This window comes from Melopsittacus undulatus, chromosome 1 (assembly GCF_012275295.1).
Source record: "Melopsittacus undulatus isolate bMelUnd1 chromosome 1, bMelUnd1.mat.Z, whole genome shotgun sequence".
NCBI lineage: Eukaryota > Metazoa > Chordata > Aves > Psittaciformes > Psittaculidae > Melopsittacus > Melopsittacus undulatus.
The window spans coordinates 18,272,748-18,292,906 of NC_047527.1; the positions used below are offsets into that span (position 1 = coordinate 18,272,748).

The 20,159-nt window shown below is 36.8% G+C and overlaps 1 protein-coding gene across 2 annotated transcripts in view; it reads left to right on the forward strand.

The window, feature by feature from the left end:
* Nucleotides 1-20,159, forward strand: part of NUDCD1 (NudC domain containing 1) — a 37,483-nt gene that overhangs the window by 12,124 nt on the left and 5,200 nt on the right. For both annotated transcript variants that reach the window (XM_031050533.2, XM_034063777.1), the window contains exons 3-9: nt 5,880-6,065; nt 8,995-9,178; nt 10,977-11,162; nt 13,647-13,854; nt 15,090-15,234; nt 17,278-17,403; nt 19,059-19,218. In XM_031050533.2, coding sequence (XP_030906393.2) covers nt 5,880-6,065; nt 8,995-9,178; nt 10,977-11,162; nt 13,647-13,854; nt 15,090-15,234; nt 17,278-17,403; nt 19,059-19,218 — 1,195 coding nt within the window. The remainder of the gene's footprint in view (nt 1-5,879; nt 6,066-8,994; nt 9,179-10,976; nt 11,163-13,646; nt 13,855-15,089; nt 15,235-17,277; nt 17,404-19,058; nt 19,219-20,159) is intronic.

Here is a 20,159-nt window from a genome sequence, read left to right on the forward strand (position 1 = left end):
TGGTTGCAGTTTTGATTCTAATATGGTAGTGTGTTAGTTGTCCATAAATCACGACTTATCCGTGCAACTTAGGTGTTTCAAAAGTTGTTTTCTGTGAAGGCAAAAAGCATAGGTAATACCTTGTCACTTGGGAGTGAAAAATAGTTAAAGGAAGAATCTCTGTGGAGAAGTGAAGGGAGGTGGAGAACTGGATTGACAAGAAGCTGCATCTAGTTTCTTCATAAAGAAACGGTGTTGTTGTCATTTAAACATAATTACATTGAGGAAATCTGGCTTCTGGTAAAATGACTACAGTTCTTTTAGTCAGTTCTTGCTAATGTAATACATGACTGTAGTATCTCAGCATCTCCTCATACAGTAAGGGGTTAGTATTGACCATTGTTAACCAGGTAGTGAACAGTAAGTCAAAAAACAAATCTGATACAGAAGGGTTTTGAGGGCAGGTTATGTTCCAGCTTCAAGCCAGTCCATCCTTCATCTTTTTTGTTGTCAAACTGAGGTAAGAGACTGTTCTAATAATGCCTGAAGTGAAATTAGTGATCAGAAGTGTTGTAAAAAGAGCATTTCCTTTCTTGCTTATTGAGAGGGAGACTGTAATGTGTAATGAAGATTATTTTTCACTTTTTTCAGGTGATATATTGAGTATTGACATTCCTGCTTAGTACTGATAAATCAGATGTGCGCTTTAGAAGAGTAAATGGTTGATGCTTGACTTTTAATTACATACAAAGCTATTTGAAGTTTATTGTTAAGATTCACTTGAAAGCTGATAGAAGTGTGTTCTTCTCTAATGCTACAGAGTATAGGCCTGTAGATCATTGTTAAGAGGGATGATGGTGCTTCTTTCCATGATCAGATGCATGAAATTTATTATTTATTTCTCTAGGCACCAAAGTCATTGCTAGTTACAATGGAGCACTTACTGTAGAGAACACTTCCTTTCAATGAAACCTTAATTGTGGGATTTTTTTGTTTGGTTTGTTTGTGTTGTGGGCTTGTTGGGTTGGGGTTTTTTTGGTTGGTTGGTTTGTTGGGGTGTGCTTGTTCAATTCATTCTGCCTTCCTGTATGTGTTATAAATTAGTGGAATAGTTCAAGGAGCACAGTGATTCAACCAAATCTACAGTGACCCTGAATGTTTTCAATAATTAAAAATCAAATCTGCATCTTTTCCATTGCAGGTTTCATAACAGCCCTTGTGCCTTTTTGGAGTATAAAGTAATCTCTAATTCGAATTCAAGTAGGCCCAAACGGCAAGCAGGCTATCTGCTTGTCATCTGCTCATTCTTGCTCTTGGTTATTAAAGTGGTACTTAGCCAAATCCCATTTCTCTTGCTTACATTTGAACATGTTTTAAATGCATATGATTTTAATAACATCTGGAAAATATGAAGAATTTGAAATCTGCTCAAATACAGGATTCTCAATGCATGAGGTCCTGGCATGCTCTGCAAGCACAAGTGTGGTCTTTTTGCAAAGCATACATGTGCTGAAGTGCAAAGAATTCTTTTAAAGATGGTGTTTTATATGTATATTTTTGCTTTATTTCATAAATCAGAATGAGTGAGTTTCTTTTTCTGGAAGTAGATATGTTTAGAGATGATTTCCCACTCCCAGCCTGTCCATAGACCGAGTGAAAATGGAATGACAGGAGATGCTTAGAAAATACTGTAATTATTTGCAGCTGAAATTTCAGGGCCTGTGATGAGTTGCTGGGTTTTTTTTTGTGGTAATTTTTTCACGGCTATTTCTTAGCCTCATGCCCACCCTTCCTGTAGTAAGAGAGTGCATTTTGTGTGGCACAGAATAGATGAGTTCTTGTCTCCCCCACCTCTGCTTTCAGTACAATAATGTGCTTCTGTTAGTGCTTCTTTTTACATGTTTGTAAAAAGCTTCCTTCACTGGCCCTGTAATACTTTTTCCTTCCCGTGCTGTTTTCTATTTTAGAGATCTATTTCAACTTAATTATCTTTCAGTTTTAGTGACACTAATGCTGATTTTTAGTAACAAGGGAAGAATTTCCTAATTTTTAAGCAAGAGTTTTCTGGTTTGTGGGGCTTTATAGATTGTAGATCAACAGAGTGGAAATGAACCTAGTGAAATAAAACTAAAAACAGTTTGGCTCTATGACCATTAGTTATGTTCTCAACATAGTCTATTTAGAAGGTAGATTAGGTTTAAAAAGGGAAATGTTGATCTGTAAAGGCCAGTCAGGCACTTTTTTTCCCAGATATGACTATTTATTTGTTCAAATATATGGAGTTATGCTAGTCTGCTAAATATCTGCCAAAACCTGTTGAAGCTAATTTTGCTTCATTTATTATATATGGGTATATAAATAAAATTGTCTGCAAGATGAGGGAAAAGGACCATGACATCAGGAGACATGTTTCTTTAAGATACAGAACAGAAACAACAGAAATTAGTTTTGTTTGTTATTACTAGAAGACCTTTTTGGAGACCTGAGATCAGATTCTGAAGTCTATGAATCAATATAAAGAGCAAGGTAGTGAATTTTTTTGTTTGAATTATGTTGTTAGTGTTCAATATTTGTTTTAGTGTCATTGAACAGCTCTGGTTCAAAGGGACCACAAAATAGAATAGGTTACAACCTTTCACAGGAAGTCTGGATAAGATTATCTAGTATCTTAGGCCTCCAGGGATGGGGGCTCTGCCATGTACTTGGGGAAGCTGTTCCAGTCATTGGTGGTTCTCACTGTTAAAATTCTGCTGTGTTGAGTTGAACGTCTCCTGGTGCAACTTTTACCCATTAACCCTTGTCTTCTCTGTAACTTGTGAAGGGAATGCCTCAACCTCTTTGTAGCCACCGTTTAAGTACTGGACTTAGACAATACCTAAGTCCTCCAGTCTTGCCTCACAGGGCAGGTTCTCCAGCCCTTTGACTGTCTTCATGGCCTTTCTTTGCACCTTTTCTAGTCTGTCTTTTCAGTTGTGGGGACGTGAACTGGACACCGTACTCCAGGTGTGGCCTGACAAGCACTGACCAGAGTGGGATGATCATGTCTCTGTCTCTGCTAGTAATGCCCCTGCGGATGCAGCTTCAGACTCTATTTGCCCATGTTGCTGCACTAGTGGACTGCTGGCTCATACTCAGCTTGCTGTCAACCAGGGCACCCCAGTCCCTTTTGGCAAGGCTGCTCCCCAGCCACAAAGATCCTGGTTGGCACTGGGCTCTTTGGTTATTCTGTACCAGGTGCAGAACCTTGCCTTTGTTTATCTTCACAATGTTCTTGCTACTCTACTCTTCCAGGCTGTGTCTCTGTGCAAGACATGTCTATCCACCTCATCACCTAGTTTGCTGTCATCAGCAAATATGGTGAGGGTGCTTTCAATCTCCTCATCCAGGTAATTTATGAGGATGTTGAACAGGATGGTGCTTGGAATGAATCTGTGGGTTACCCCTCTTGTGACAGACTGCGAGTCCATTTTATTTAGCAGCTGCTTAGTTCAGTTGAAAAACTTCAAGCAATTAAGTTCTATTTCAACTATTTGAAAGATTATAGAGATGTGACTGATGCTGCTGAATCTGCAGTCTGTGTTTTGTGTTTTTCTGTAATAACATTTTGTTTGTACTCTTAATACTGCAGCCTGATCTACTTTATAAGTAAATCAAGCTGAATTGCTGATAAAGCATGTACTGACCATTTTTTAAACTGCATTGCCAAGTTCTTTACAAATCATAAATACTCGTTTGGGGTTTTTATCTAACAAACCTTTTGGACATTCAGAGATTACTTTAACTCACAAAAGGCAGGTAAATTGTAGTCCTGTGCACGCAGTAGCATTGCTGGCATTCTGCAAGCCAAATAATAAGCAGAGAGTTACAAAGCCTTAAGCGACAAAGAAGGAATGTGAGAGTGAAGGCAGAAGATAAAGAATAATCCCTAAAATATGTCCTGGAAGACGTGCCTTTGTACTTAATGACAACAGTTGGAAATCCAATTTACAGCACAAAAGCAGTTTCTTCTGCTAGAATTAGCAGGAAATGAAGAAGGCAACACAGAACTACAGCAGGACTTTTGAGAACAATTACTTGTGATATAGATGACATTAGTAATTTTGCACTATTATGTAATCAGGCTGATTTGTGTAAAGTTTATACTGCAGGAAATACTGGATTTATTTTTATGTTTTGTTAGGGGCTTTTTTGCCTTTATCAAAAGAAAAAAAATCTGTGTTATATATTTTTTTGTCATTTGTTTGGTGTAGTCTCTCTCTTCATGCTCAAAAACAATCCATGCTTGCAGTTTAGCGTAAAAAATAAAATTGCAGTGTGCCACTGACAGAGCATGATAAATTTATCTTGATGCATAGTAGAATGACAGGATTTTTTAGGTTGGAAAAGACCTTTAAAGTTGAGTCCAACCATTACCACTGCTGAGTCCACCACTAAACCATGTCCTGAAGCACCGCATGTACACGTGTTTTAAATACCCCCAAGGATGGTGACTCCACCACTTCCTTGGCAGCCTGTTCCAATGCTCAGTAACCCTTTTGGTGAAGAAATTTTTACTAACATCTAATCTAAAACTCCCCTGGTGCAACTTGAGGCCATTTCCTCTTGTACTATTGCTTGTTACCTGGGAGAAAAGACTGACACCCACCTTGCTACAATCTTCTTCCACACAGAGAGTGAGAAGGTTTCCCCCCAGTTCCCTCAGTTGCTCCCCTTTAAGACTTTTGCTCCAGACCTTTCACCAGCTTCACTACCGTTCTTTGGATGTGTTCCAGCTCCTCAATGTCTCTCCTGTAGTGAGGGGCCCAAAACTTAACACAGGATTCCAGGTGTGGCCTCACCAGTGCCAAGTACAGGTGGGTGATCACTTCCCTGGCCCTGCTATTTCTGATACAAGCCAGGATGCCGTTGGCCTTCTTGGCCACCTGGGCACAAGCTGGCTCATGTTTCGCTCTGTCAGTCAGCATCTTTTCCACCAGCCAGCTTTCCAGCCACTCTTCTCCAGGCCTGTAGCATTGCATGGGTTGTTGTGACCCAAGTGCAGAACCTGGCACTGAGCATTGTTGAACCTCATACCGTTGGCCACATTCCATTGATCCAGTCTGTCCAGATCCATCTCTAGAGCCTTCCTACCTTCCAGCAGATCAACACTTTCACCCAACTTGGTGTTGTCTGCAGACTTACGGAGAGTGCACTTGATCCCCTCATCCAGATCATTGATAAAGATACTAAACAGATCTGTCCCCATTACTGTTCCCCTGGCGAATACCCCCTGTGACCGGCTGCTGACTGTATTTAACTCCATAGGGTAATCATAATGTGATGGAAAAATTATTTGCAAATATGATATGAATTAGTCCAGCTTTGTTAGCTAATCACAGTTAATGACCTAATAAAATGGCTGCTCTAGGAAAGCTGAGAAATTATATATCAGCTTGATATTCTGCATAACAAAATAGCCTAAAATTCTCTTTAATTCAAAAGTGAGTTTTTATGAACTGGTTTGAATACAATTCTGTGGCTGTCATTTCTTTTAGACCTCCACATTTTTACTGGGACTAGAATTATTTGAGGTAGGTGATTATATGTAATGCTAGTGGAAAAGTACTGAAAATCCTTTTTTAAGTAACTAGTGCTGTAAAATGGAAAGAAAAACATTGAATGCTGAAGTATCAGTTATAGAACACTTGTGTTTTCAGTAAACAGAAATCAATAATGAAATCCTACCACCTTTCCCACATACGTGGGAATGATGTTTGCTACCCCCTTTTTCCAAATATACTCAACTGCACAAAGAAACTGGTGAGTTGCCACTGAGATTTGTTATTCTTAATTTGACTGTAATAGTTACTGAAATTGATAAATGCTTCATAAAGTCTCAGCAGGTGATTGTTCCCTTACAGGACACTGCTCTGCAAAAACCAAGAGAAGTTTTCCGGCTACCTACAGATTTGACAGCTTATGATAATCGCCTTTGTGCCTCAATACACTTCTCATCTTCCACATGGGTTACCCTTTCTGATGGTACAGGAAGACTGTATTTAATTAAATCAGGCAAGCGTGGAAACAGTACATTTGAAAAGTGGGAGGTAAGTCTTGCTGTAACATATCTAAGAATTGTACATCTCCCACATCATTCTAATTCTTGCATTTCTGATGGGAATTGTATATATGTAATGTGAAGAATTAAACTTTAAATCATAACTCTGTCACTGATACAGGATTGTGTTCAATGAATAATGACTGAGTTTTTTATGCACAAAGTAGCTGAAATGCAAGTGTTGGAAAGGGGATATTTTGACTGAATGAAAAATCTAACTAAAAGTGTCTCTACATACATGGCTAAGTGATTGTCTAGTTGGAACTTTTTCTTAACACCATTTCATCTTTCCCTTACCCATTTATATGCCTGTTTAGGATTCTACCCCCCCCCCCCTATTTTTTATTGTTTGCCATTTCAACTGGCCTGTGGAATAATATACAATATTTTTAAAGTCTGAAATTATTATCAACCAAGCTAAAAGCAACGTTCATTTTTAAGTTAGGAGATTTCTGGTTTGTGCACTTAGCTCTGGAAAATTATTGGTACTTAATATTATTACTTAAAATTGTTTTTCAAGTTGTTAAAATTGCATCTGAAGTATGGTTTTTGTATTTCTTATGATTAAATTCTTTACATAATTAATTATTTGAAAAAGTTGTGAAGAGGTGATTTTGTGATCTTCCTACACTGATAATGGTATTGGTTATTCTGCCTGAACACAGCAAATGTAATTTAAGTTACATTTCTATCTGAGCTACTATGGCTCTTGTGGTCTGTGGTTAGTTCCTCTTTATTCATAAAAGATGAACCTGGTATAAATCTGGCACATTTCACATCTATTTTCTCTGTTAGAGAGCAGCTTCTGAAATAGTTGAGGAGGTTCTAATACTGGCAGAAACTCAGATATATGTCCTGAAGTGAAAGATTTCAGCATGATGGATTAGCTCCTTCTCCTACACCTTTTGAGAGTTGAGTAACTAGGAAATTAGTCATCCTGTTCTTTAGATGTTTGGTAATACCAACTGTTTTTTATTCTGTTCTATGAGAATGCTGTTGCATAAATGACATAAATGATCAGTGCTAACAAAACCATGAAATTTATATGTTGAGGTTCTGTCACCCTTGAAATGAACTTTTTGAGTATGTATAGCACCCAGTGGTTTAGAGTGATGTTTGCATCCCAACCCCATAAATCCTCAAACCTTACCTGGTTTCAGTAACCACAGGTGGATTGAATCTATAATTGTTCAGCCACTGCAGTTTGAATTCAGAGAATCAGAATCAATTAGGTTGATTCCTTGTCATTTTTTCTTTTCTTTCGTGTGCCAATGTTTTGTTTCTTCTTCTCTGTTGTTTGGATTAATTTCATTTTTATGTTCTTGGGGTTTTTGATGTTAAGTACTGGTTTTGAGAAAGGCTGAAATACATAGTTTTTAGAATTAAAACTTCTGGCTAGAGATACCAATTGCTGAATGTCTCAAACTACAAGATGTGCAGTCCTCTTCTGTGATTTTTTTTTTAATGTTAACAGTGGTGTTTATTAACCTTTCAGTATGACATATTTATGTACTGTGCCCATCTACTCCCATACTGGAGCACCTCCCATATGAAGACAGGCTTAGAAAGTTGGGTCTGTTTAGCCTGGAGAAGAGAAGGCTGCATGGAGACCTCATAGCAGCCTTTCAGTATCTGAAGAGGCCCTATAGGGATGCCGGGGATGGACTATTCATTAGGGACTCTAGTGACAGGACACAAGGGGTAACGTTTTCAAACTTAAGCAGGTGAGGTTTAGGTTGGATATAAGGAAGATATTCTTTCCTGTTAGGGTGATGAAGCACTGGAATGGCTTGCCCAGGGAGGTTGTGAATGCTCCATCCCTGGTGGTGTTCCAGGGCAGGTTGGATGAAGCCTTGGATGATATGGTTTAGTGTGAGGTGTCCCTGCCTGTAGCAGGGGTGTTGGAACTAGATGATCTTAAGGTCCTTTCCAACCCTAACTATTACAGAATCACAGAATCCCAAGGATTGGAAGGGACCTCCAAAGATCATCTAGTCCAACCCCCCTGCAAGAGCAGGGTAACCTAGAGTACATCACACAGGAACTTGTCCAGGTGGGCCTTGAATATCTGCAACGTAGGAGACTCCACAACCCCCCTGGGCAACCTGTTCCAGTGCTCTGTCACTCTTACAGTAAAGAAGTTCTTCCTGATGTTAACGTGGAACCTCCTATGCTCCAGTTTACACCCATTGCCCCTTGTCCTATCACTGGGTATCACTGAAAAAAGCCTAGCTCCATCATCCTGACACCCACCCTTTACATTCTATGATTCTATGAAAAACTGGATGGACCTTTTCATATGGTATAACATAAAAAAATAAAAACTTACAGCCCTAGCTTCTCCTGTGCATGAATATTATACTTCTTCATTTCATTATAGATTTTTGTTTCTTATTCCCCTTCAACTTTATAGAGAAGGAAAACTGAATCTCTTTGTAAAGACAGTAGCCAAATAAAGAGACCCCTTGTCACCTCAGTAGTGGCTGATGGTTAAACATTGGCAGCCACTGCACTGGACCTTTTTATCTCCCTGTTTGCACATGTCAAGTTCTACAGAGATTTTCAGGATGTTGAGGTGCCTAGAGAAGGGGTAAGGCCTTGGTGAAATGCCTACATCTTGAATGTGAGACTGTTTCCCCTGGTTGATATGCTGTGTTTATGGATTCTGTTCTGTTTTTCAGTTGTACCTCTACTTACTGTAGTAAACAGCCATAATGCAGGCATTTTCTTTATGCTTTGTTTAATGGCTCATATAATGATTTTATTATGTAAGCAATAATAACCTCTCTGCCAATGTGGTTTGTGGGAAGCAAGGTTTAACTGGTTTGATGTTCGCTGGAGCCTTTTACGGCTTTCTGAGAAAAAGCAAGACTTCCAGTTTTAACCAACTGACTTTATACTACACTTTTGTCTTCTAGATTGTGTTTAATGAAGAACTAGGAAGTCCTTTTACTATAGCACACAGTGTTTCATTTGTAAAATCTGATACTCATTCAGTAGCTGTGCTGCTGCTTAGGGTAGAAAAAGATGAATTGGACACAAAAGGAAGTGGATTTCATATTACCTTGGAATGGGTTACAATTGCAGAGATAGGCAAAGAGGGTAAGTCTTTTACATTTATATTACTGGCGACTAATGTTTTTAAAAACAATAAATCATGCTTTTAGTTTTTGTCTTGTAAGTCTAATTAAAACCAGAAAAAGCTAAATACTTAGCTTCCTTCTGACCTTTACAGGAAAAAAATCATGTACTATGAACTTACCCAAAAGATGACAAAGACTTACTTAAAAAAATTAGAAGTGTTGGAGGTTGTTTGAAAATACTCCACAAGAGGTTTGGTCACACAATGGCAAGTTGAGAGGTCGTGATGCCTTTTAACAAGTGAGCATGGGCTGTAAGAGAGACACAAACAATTTTGATGTGTTTCAGTGCACAGTTAAATTTAGTCAAATAACAGCTCGTACAATGAGGGGCTAACTTCCCACTACAACAAAGACATGTTCTCTTTCATCATATATCTAAGACAAAGTAATTTGTTAATCTTTTAAAGCATGTTACTCTGTTGCTTGGAGTCTCCTGGTTGTATAGATCTCTTACTAATTGGATGGTTGAATCTCTAATTAATACTCCCGCCCTACCCTAACATTTTAGCAGAAGGAGGGGGGCTCTAACACCATTAAGTACCAGAATTACGTTATAGTTTGGTTGTTACTCTCTACCCCACTTGCTTAGCAAACAAGATAACCATCTGAGAAGACGTAAGTTACATCTGGCTTATCCATTATTATCTGTATTCTCCTACGACTTTCATGTTTCTCTTCAGCTTAACGTTGAGGTCAAAGAGGAACATATTTTTGAGTGCTAGGGTGTCATAGATGATTTTTATCATCATAATCTGGTTTTCTCTAATGTCTTTGGTAGTGGGTTACAAGTTCAAGTAAAATTGTATTTACAAGTACAGTAATTTTTTTTAATGAAGAGATGAAGCATAAATATGAAAAACTAAATAATTCCTAGGGATAATTTTATCACTTGTGAGAATTTAATGAAGTTGTTTTTTGCTAAAAATCCATTTGTGCCATCTGGTTATTATTCAGAAGTTGATCAATTACTGAGGACTCTGTGGGTAGTAGGATTCTAATGGAAAAAGAACAAACATTGTGCTGGAACCTGCCCTCTTCATGATGTTGTGAGTCATCAGTACTCATGAGTTTTGGTGCACAGTAGGGAATGGCATGGTCCTTGATGTCAGTAGCTATCATCTAGGACCTTTTAAAGGGCAGTGTTTTACTAAAGTTGAAAAAGATGGGCATGGGCATTTTCCATTATGAATAAAGTGTTATCACTAGCTGTTTCACTGCTGTTCAGGTTCTGACAGCAGCTCAAAATATCACAGAATGGTTTGGGTTGGAACGGGTCTTAAAACTCATGTAGTTCCAACACCCTGCCACAAGTGGGGACACCTTCCAGCAGAGCAGGTTGTTCAAGGCCTTGTCCAGCCTGGCCTTGAACACTGCCAGGGATGGGACAGCCGCAGCTTCTCTGGGTAACCTGTGCCAGGGCCTCAGAGTGAAGAATTGGAACAAAACAAGTATGTGGAAAACTTGTTTTTGCAGAGGGTGTGAGTGGTTTTGTTAATTGCTGGTTTTAGCTGTGATCAACAAAGACCTCATAAGAAAAAGGGACAATGTTTTGTTCTTTTTGATTAGTTAGATTAATTTTAGGGTCTACATACTTAACAAACTCATTGGAAAACAGAAGAAAAATTTATTTTTAAACTACAGTACTGTGAATTAACTGATAGGTTTGGTCGGTATATTTCAGTGTAATGAGATTTTTATAATAATTTGCCATCTAGAAAAATTATTATCACTAAGATATTTTTTAATTTATTTTATAGGTGATCACAGATATGAAATCTTGAAAAGGAGAGTTTTGCAAGGAAAATCAGTCCCACATTATGCAGCAATAGAGCCAACTGGGGATGGTTTAATGATTGTTTCCTACAAACCATTCAAATTTATGCAAGGTGAAGACAACAAATCAGAAGAAAATGATGATGCAGAAGCAACAAAGGAAAAGAAAGGTGAGACTTACCTGGCAGATTGTGATAGGCTGATCTATCTCTTGGCTTAGATTCCCTTCCCCCCTAAAAAAACCCCAATAAAACCAAAAACTAAGCAAACAAACAGAAAACCCAAAACAAAACAAAATTAAAACACAAACATTTCTAAAGACTGAGAATCCTGTAAAAGATTATTTTCTCCAGTGAAAAAGCAGTTCAGGAAAAAATAATAAACTTCAACAAAAGTTATCCATGCTTTTTTTCCTTTAAGATCAAAGCAAAATGAAATAAAACTTTATTAATGAAGTTGGTTTGTCATAATTATCACTGAGCTCTGTAATATGTATATTTATGTAGCTCTGTCGTTTCAGATTTGATTTTGCTTCTGAATATGAGGCGTTAATGAGCTGATCCTAACTGAATGATACTGGCACAATCTTTGTCCATGGTGCAAAAATCTCTTTGGAAACAATATAAAAAGATCAATTTTCTGGAATGTATAAATGTTGCACTGTGTGACACCTGTGACATTGTACATGTAATAGGAATAGCCTGTAGGTATAAATCTTGAGGCAAATGAGTTCTTCAGTGCACTGAGGACCATAATGCAGTGTCTCTGTAGTTGTTACCTGAATTAGTTCAGTGTTTTAAGGATTTTAAGGGTTTGAGTTGTGCGCTAGGTGTGATTAAAGAAATACAGTGAAGAGCTCTGTATGGCTCTTACACATGCATGAAATGAGCTGTGCTGCACACATACAGTATTGCTAAAGCCCAGATATCTATAACATGAGGAATACTGCTTGCAGCAATACCTGTAGAAAATTTCTTGTGGCACAGAAATCTAATGGTACAGAAAGTACTGAAACCTGAACTCCTAGTTCAGGGGGAAGTTTTAATACCTATTTAAGAGAGATGATAAGTCTTAGCTACATTTTTAGGTGCAATTCAGTTGTCTCATAAATCAAAACTTTTAGTATTTTATGTAAGCTGTGTCAAAATTTAGAATTTTGAAGGTTGTCTTATCTCAGATACTAATTGTTTCTGGGAAATATACTTGTAGCACCAATTGCTGATCCATTGCAAACAGGAAATTTGTGGTAAGGGACAGCAGTGTAGGAAGCCTTCCAAGGTCAGAGTTGCTGATGCAGATCAGTGAAATCTTGTCTTGTGATAACTTGAGAGCATCCAAAGGGTCTATCCATACTTTCATTTTCTTCTAAATAGGAAGGTAACATGTACAAGTTTGCTTTTTAGAAAATGGATGCATCTTGTATTTTCTGTGACCAACTGTGCACTACCCAGTTAATGTTGTCATCGCTTTCCTATTGTATAAATGTTTCTCTTAAAAGTCCTCTTCTTGTAGCAGTTTATTAATCAGGATAGACATCAGGTGGATTCGAGACTCAGGAGCAGAAGTCAGTTGTTACCTCTGAGCAGGGAGTTTTATTTCATCAGTTGAAGCAGATGAAGACTATCTGGTTTTCTAAAGTTATTTCTGTTGAATAGTCAGTGTAGCTTCTGGCAAAGTAGGTAAGAAAAAAATGTTCACATTTTTGAATGGCATATACTTCTGAGTATGCAGTAGCTTGTCAGTACCACTGCACCTGGTGTCTCTTCAAATTATTCATCATTAATGTTTCAATGTATTTCGAGTACATTTTGGTTATCAATTTTGTAATGCTACAGTAAAGTAATTAGAGTAATAGCTTATTGTATAACATGTCAACATGTTTGAGTATAGACATGAATATAAAATGCTCTCCAGAAAAGGGACAGAAATTAACTCGATTGTTAAAAACTGTTTATCCATTTTATAATAAGAATATATTTTATATAAGTTGTTGTCATGGTTTAAACTCACTCAGCCACGCAGCCGCTCTCTCACTGCACCCCTTCCTCTCCCTCCACTTCCAGAAGGATAGGAAGGAGAATCGAAAGAATATAACTCCCACGGGTTAAGAGCAGTCCAGTAACTAAGGTATAACAGAAACCACTGCTGCTACCACCAATAATAATAATAATGATAAAGGAAATAGCAAGGGAAGAGAATATGATACCACTCACTGAAACGAGCCCAACCCAGAACGAGCGCTTCTGGGGAATTCCCAGTTACCTCCCCGGGCATGACGTGCTGTGGTATGGGATACCTCTTTGGCTAGTTTGGGTCAGGTGTCCTGTCTCTGCTTCCTTCCAGCTTCCCCTTCTCCCTGGCAGAGCATGAGGCTCAGGAAGTCCTTGGTCAGAGTAAACATTAATGAGCAGCAACTGAAAACATGGTTATTATCAGTACTGTTCCCAGGCTGAAAGTCAAAACCCCAGCACTGCACCAGCTACTAAGAAGGAAAAAAATGACTGCTACTGCTGAACCCAGGACAGTTTTTCATAGTAAAAGTTAATTTCCATTCTTCCACAAATTTCTATTTTGTATCTCCTAGTATTGCACACTGGAATCCAGGACATCATTTGCAATATAGTTTGTATTATTCTGCATCTTTCCAATTGCAGACCCTCTCTATTACTGGCAGCAGACTGAAGATGATGTGACAATAACAGTTCACATTCCTGAAGACATCACTAAGGATGACATAAAAGTACGCTTTTCCCCTGATAACATATGTGTTATACTGAAAGATCAGCCTCCCTTGATGGAAGGAAAACTGTATTCATCTGTGGACCATGAAAGCTGCACATGGATAATTAGAGAGAACAAAAGGTGTTGTATATGGGGTTTAGTCTTCCTATTGGTAGCAAATGTCCAAAAGAATTAGAGGGATTAATATTAGTATATAGCTTATACTAATACTGTATACTAAAATACAACTTTTCTGTTGTTGAGTATTAAGTATCATAGTGAAAAATAACTCAGCTGAGTAACTCAGTTTTTTTATTACTTAGTCAAGTGAGCAATATTCCATGAATATCAGGTTTCTGTTTTAATGGAAAACAGTAATTACACATTTCAGTGTAATAAAATGCATTTGGTTCTTAATGTTGGTACTGCAGTACCACTTTAAATCTGTCAATTAAAAGAATAAAACTTGCTCCAAGTATCTTCTGAAGAAGTATGCTGCTTCTAATACCAGTGTAACTGCCTCAGAACTTGATTCAGCATTCACTGAATAGTTATTGCTGTGATGTAGTGATGTAGTAATTAATAACTTAGAAGGTTTTCCTTTTCTGTCAGGTAACAGACTGTCTATGTAGGCCCTATGAGTATATCTAAAAAGTGAATAAAACTAACTCATTTTATTGTTATCTCCATCTGTTGTTCTAATGCAGTAATTAAATGGAATTGCTGTGTTGGTGCACTGGGCTCTGTCTCTTGTTTTCTGTTTGTTTCGTTAGTTAATCTTAACATTCATACCAAGTTCTCCTAAGTTTATTGTTGGCTTGTTTTGCAGGTTACAGAAATTGTGTCTTCTGAGATATGATTTTAGATACACAATGTAGATAATTGATAGTATTTGTTGCCTATAAAACAAAATAGTATTTGTTGCCTATAAAATACTAGTGGTTTTGTCCTAGATGTTATATGAAGGTGGAGCACACTTAAGTAGCCCTATTAAGTAGTACTTAGGTTTCAAATAGACTGTCACTCTTTGAATATTTGTTTACAGGGCATCTTCTTGTAATATTTGAAATATTTTAATAAGACTGCTACAGGAAAACTACATTTACATCGAAAACTCTTTAAGAACACTTGCATGAACACAGTGTCTTTATTGTTAGGCTTTTAGAAATCATGTGTCCTTGGTCTGTTTTTCTTTAGAATATTTTCCATTAAAATAGTTCGTTTTATAAAGTGAATACTAATGATTTTGTTATATGATTTTCATTATTAATTCAGTTTGGAGTGCTCAAATCTGTATTTAGAGGTTTTTGATTATTAGTCTGAGAACTGGATGCAGTGTTTTCATTAGTACTCTTTGTCTTCTATTTGCATTTTAGTTTGGAAATTTCTCTAATTAAGAAAAATGAGGGACCCCGGTGGCCAGAGCTAATACTTGGTGACACAAGAGGGGAATTCATTATGGACTCTTCACAATGCTCTGAAATATCTGAAAGCCTGATGCATCTTACCTCTGAAGTAATGGTAAGGAGTTGAAAATAAAACACTTGTAATTCTTGTATATTTGCATGTTGTCTTTTCTTGATATCGTTATTTGCACTTCATTAACATAGCTCATCGGTTCAGTTACTATTCAGAATCCTAACTGCATTCATTTTTAACTGAAGTTGTTAATGTAATAGCACTTGAGTTGTGAGTATACTTTGAACAGCAATATGTTCATGGGGGACTGAATTTAGCTTCCATGATAGCGTCTCTGCACCAGAATAAGACACTTGATTTAATATTGAAAATAAATTTTGCTCCCATCACTTACGGTGTGGCAGCTTTTTTTAAAGTAGTTGATTTAAGTGATTTTGAAGGATGATTCATGAACTTTCTGGCATTATTGTTATACAAGGAGACTTAAAATAAAATGTAATTTTTAACTGCTGCTTGCTTGATACTTTCCCTTTTGGTTTAAATAGAAAATGACATCTCATCTAAAACTTGTGAAGTGTGACTCCCTGTGGGCCTTGATATATTGATTCTGGGTTATTACTTTTTTTTAATAAGGCTGAAAAGTGTTATTAAAATAAATTGATTTCTCTCCCTCCCTCACTATTTGTGGGCAAGATACTGCAGTACATCCTTAGGCTGGCAACTTCACATTTGTTTTCTTTTGTAACTCATACTGAGCTTAAAGTGATGATAATTATTTTTTTGTCACAACTTTTCAGCTTGTTTGCAATAATGATCATGTAAAAAAACAGTCTTAGGTTCATTTACATAAATGTTATATGTTTTCTGCAACTTTAGCTATACACGTCTGATAAGAGCATAGGTTCTTTTTTCACACCTCAAATTGCTTATGGTAATGATATTTACCTGGGAAAGTTTTTTAAAAAGCCACTCAATGAAACAGGAAACCAAGAATGTTGATAGAGGAGAGCTGACCCCCGAAATCCATCCTCCAAAGAGACAGATTCCCTATTTTAAGTCTTGTGTGTTAGCCTGCTGTATATGACATTTAACTTTTCTGGTTTCTGCCATTTAAGGACATTTCTTTATTATCTATCTCTTCTTGTTTGTTTTCTTTGGATTTAAATTGCTTAGCAATTAAAAAAAAAATTGTGATCTCCCTCACTTTGTGAACTGAAATAAAATAAAAAGTTAATAATCAGCTGAAGTGGATGAAGAAATGAGCATAGGAACTCAAGAACTCCCTGTCAGATGAATTGAGTCAGTGCCCTCTCTAATCTTCCCTTACACATTCTGTTAGGCTTCAGATTTCGTCTTACATTAGTTGTCTAGATGGTGTCTTTTTTCCTGAACAAGAAGCAACATGAACTCATACTTGATGAGAAAGTGAATATTTTTGCCTTCTGTTAAATAAAGGTCCCTTTCTGTTATTATGAAATTAGTTCTTGAAATAGGTCACAAAGGTAGCATAATTTGGTGGTTTTGAAAATTATCCAGGATGTCATTAGCAGAAGGAGGCTGTTTCTCTATGTAGTCGTGTTCTGTTTTACTCTTTAATTAGTAGTAAAAGGTATGGGTTTTCCTTTCTTCAACTTGTGGGATGTGAAAAAATACACGTGCTTCTTTCTTGGTTTGAGTGCATTAAAAATATGCATAAAAAGTTATTCATTTTATATAATTATTAGCAAAGCTAAAAAGAGCTATGTATTTAGAGGTACCTACAACATGACTTGACTTTTTTAATAGCATTTCCAGTGGCAAGCTGAAAGAAGCTTACGCTGATGTAAACTTAATAAATCTGTGTAGGTTTTCACAATTGTATACTTTTGCTACTTACAGAAGGGAATTCATTTTCCATGTTTTAGTGGCATATGTGCCTTTCCTTGAACTGAAATTGATTTTGTGTTACCTAGTACTCATGCTATCCTTCATAACAGAAATTATTCTATTCATTTGGATTGAGTACATAATAGCTTGATCTTTAAGTATGTAAGTATATGCAAATAATTCTTTGTGTTCTATTGAACTTTTTTGTTATATAAAGCAATTTATATATATATTCAGTAACTTGTGTTTTCAGTGTATATTGTTGTAATTTTGTTTCAGAATCCAAACCCTGAGAAGGAGAACCCACCTTGTAATGCTCAAGAATTAGAAGAATGTGATGCTTTTCTTGAAGATAGTGCAAGCTTGTGCCGATTTGATGGTGATACCTTGAAAGTCACTCATGTGGTAAGTGCTGCAAATTATTACAGAAATACTATAAAACATTTTTTAATGATAAGCAAGTTGAATTCTGTTACTGGAACAAAATCTGTGAAACTCTTGAAACCACATAGTTTCCTTCCATAACGTAAAATCAAAGTAGTAACAAAAATTATGCAGCAGTATGTGTTCTTCACTGTCATTTTAATGGAAAAACAAGGCTCTCTTTATTCTGTTTTAAAAATATATTTACTTTCACAAGTGAACCATTTGAAAAATCAAAGTTACATCAGAATGATTAAAAGGAAGGGGTCTTTTTCAGTGGCATAAAATTGTTATAGATTACTTAGCTTACATTTTTCTCAATAACTTTGCAGCTAGCCTGGTAGAAAGTTGACTCTTCACTAAGGAGGTAGAGTACACAGATCACTTTGTGATACTTCCTTGTCAATCACTGGAAATAACAGATTGTAGGAAAAATGTTTCAGTAGGAGGCTTAATCTGGGTTGTAAGCAACCTGTGCTAACAGTAAGTTAGGACTTGATCTGGTGCTTTGGCTAAATCAGGAAACAAAATAGTGATATGAAGTCATCACAGGTTAAGTTGTCATCTTGGTGTTGTTGGGGGATTTTTTCAAGATGTCTCTACTAAGCTTGTAGTGAACATTGGTGTTACAGCTCATCACTACTTTGTGTTGCAGAAAGTGTAAGGATAATGCCTTGTACAGAAAATGTCTTAGTTAAGGGATAAGATTTTGAATTGGTTCAGAATTTCCTGTTTTCCTTTGAAAAGCTCTGTAAGAAGTCTATAGATGATGTCTTACAGATCTTGGTTTGTTCTTTTCCTTAAAAATAGAAATATATCTTTTATTTTTTCTTTTGGCAATATGGATAAATACATATATTTCTCCATGTGTGTGTATGTGTATGTAATGTATGCCTGCATGTGCATCTGTGCTGCTAGAGAAATAAAGATTAATTCTAAAGGCTAGCATGCTCCACCAAGGAAGTAATGTGTTTTGTGGATATAGTGTGATAGGTAACATATGTCATAAAATAAAATCTGTAATTGGTAGGAGGACATTTTAAAGCAACTCTCTTCAAATGGATTTTATCTGTTCAGTGATTCATGGTAAGAAAACAAAAGGCAGCAAGCATAAGTAGGAACAAGAGGTTCAAACTGGATAGAAGAAAAAGCTCTTACACTATAATTGTATCATGGATCTGGTTGCCTTGTAAGATTGTACAGCCTCTATCCTTGAGGTTTTCAAGACCAGACTGAATAAAGTTCTGAATAACTCAGCTTAAACTACTGCATTTCCTTCCCTGGTGGCACTGCTAAAAACCAGGCATGATTACTTCGAATATTTTCCTAACATTAGAAGTCAAGATCCAGTATCCTGGGAAGCCATTTCTACACAGAACACATTCTCATTTGTTTATGTAGTGAACATAATGTTTCCCTAAATAATATCCCAAGAAACTTAATTGTGTCTGCTTGAAATATATTAGCTATCTGTAGTGTATTGAGCTGTTGATCAGTGGGATGCACATAATGTATTCAAACATTTTGTCAAGTACCAAACATGAAGCTGCTGATCATCTTACTTGGGCAGTATGTGGGAAAGAATCTGCTGCTTATCCTTTTAAGTCAGTGTTTTGTATTTCTTCATTTTGTTTCAGATTAATCTTGGAAGCAACCAGTATCTTTTCTCAGTTGTTGTGGATCCCAAAGAAATGCCATGCTTCTGCCTGAGGCATGATGTTGATGCTCTTCTCTGGCAGCCCCACTCTGACCAACCAGAGAACATGTGGGAACACATTGCAACTTTTAATGCTTTAGGTAGGAAGTAAACTTCCTTGTCACTCTCCTGTATCTGAAACTTTTCTAGCTCAGTACCCTTAGTAGGGCTTCTGTTGATATTTCACTTATATTTGAATGAAAAGTAATATAATTCTGTTGATAGTAGCATAGTAACTTAATTTTAAAATACTAGAACATAAGAAATAAAATGTTTATGTCTTGGGAGGAAAATAAGCCTTTTCAGACTATATACAGGATGTGAGCATGGTACTGCAAAGTGAAAAAGGAATGTTCCTTGCATAAGTGAACTTGAGTTAAAGACTTCAAAGCACAATCATCATCTTAACTCTCACACAGAAATCATCAGGGAAGCAGCTGCAGTTCATTCATGACATATCTAGATGGTAATGCTTATGGTAATAAAATGTTTAAATAAGTGACTGTTAGATTTTTCCTGTCTCCTTGTCCCAGATGACAAATCTGAAGACTTGGACGTGATTATTCACTGTTTTTTCTCTTGTAAGAGCTAGGAGCATCAAATGTTGCTGGCACATAGTACGTTCAAAAGAAGCTCAAAGAAATACTTAATATGTGCATTTAATTTATGGAACTCTGACAGGGAAAGTGGACATGGAAAGTTTTCATTAATTTTAGGGAAATAAAAAAAGTCATTGTGACAAAAGAAATCAGTCAAGAGTATAACTGTGGTAGCCGTGGCTCAAAAAGCCCCTACCTCTTCTGAAATCACAGGCTGCCAGAAAAGCAGAAAATGTGATTGTGAAGAATTATTGATGTAGTCTTGCACTCAGGACTAAGAATTTGTTTTCACCCACTGTTAGAGGCAGAATCCTAAGGGTTAGAGGCAGAATCCTAAGGGTCAGAAGCAGAAAGTACTTTGCAAAATACAGACACAAAAGTAGGATTTGATCAAATACAATGGTCCATGTAGACCAGTATTGTACCTATCGAGTAAGAAACAC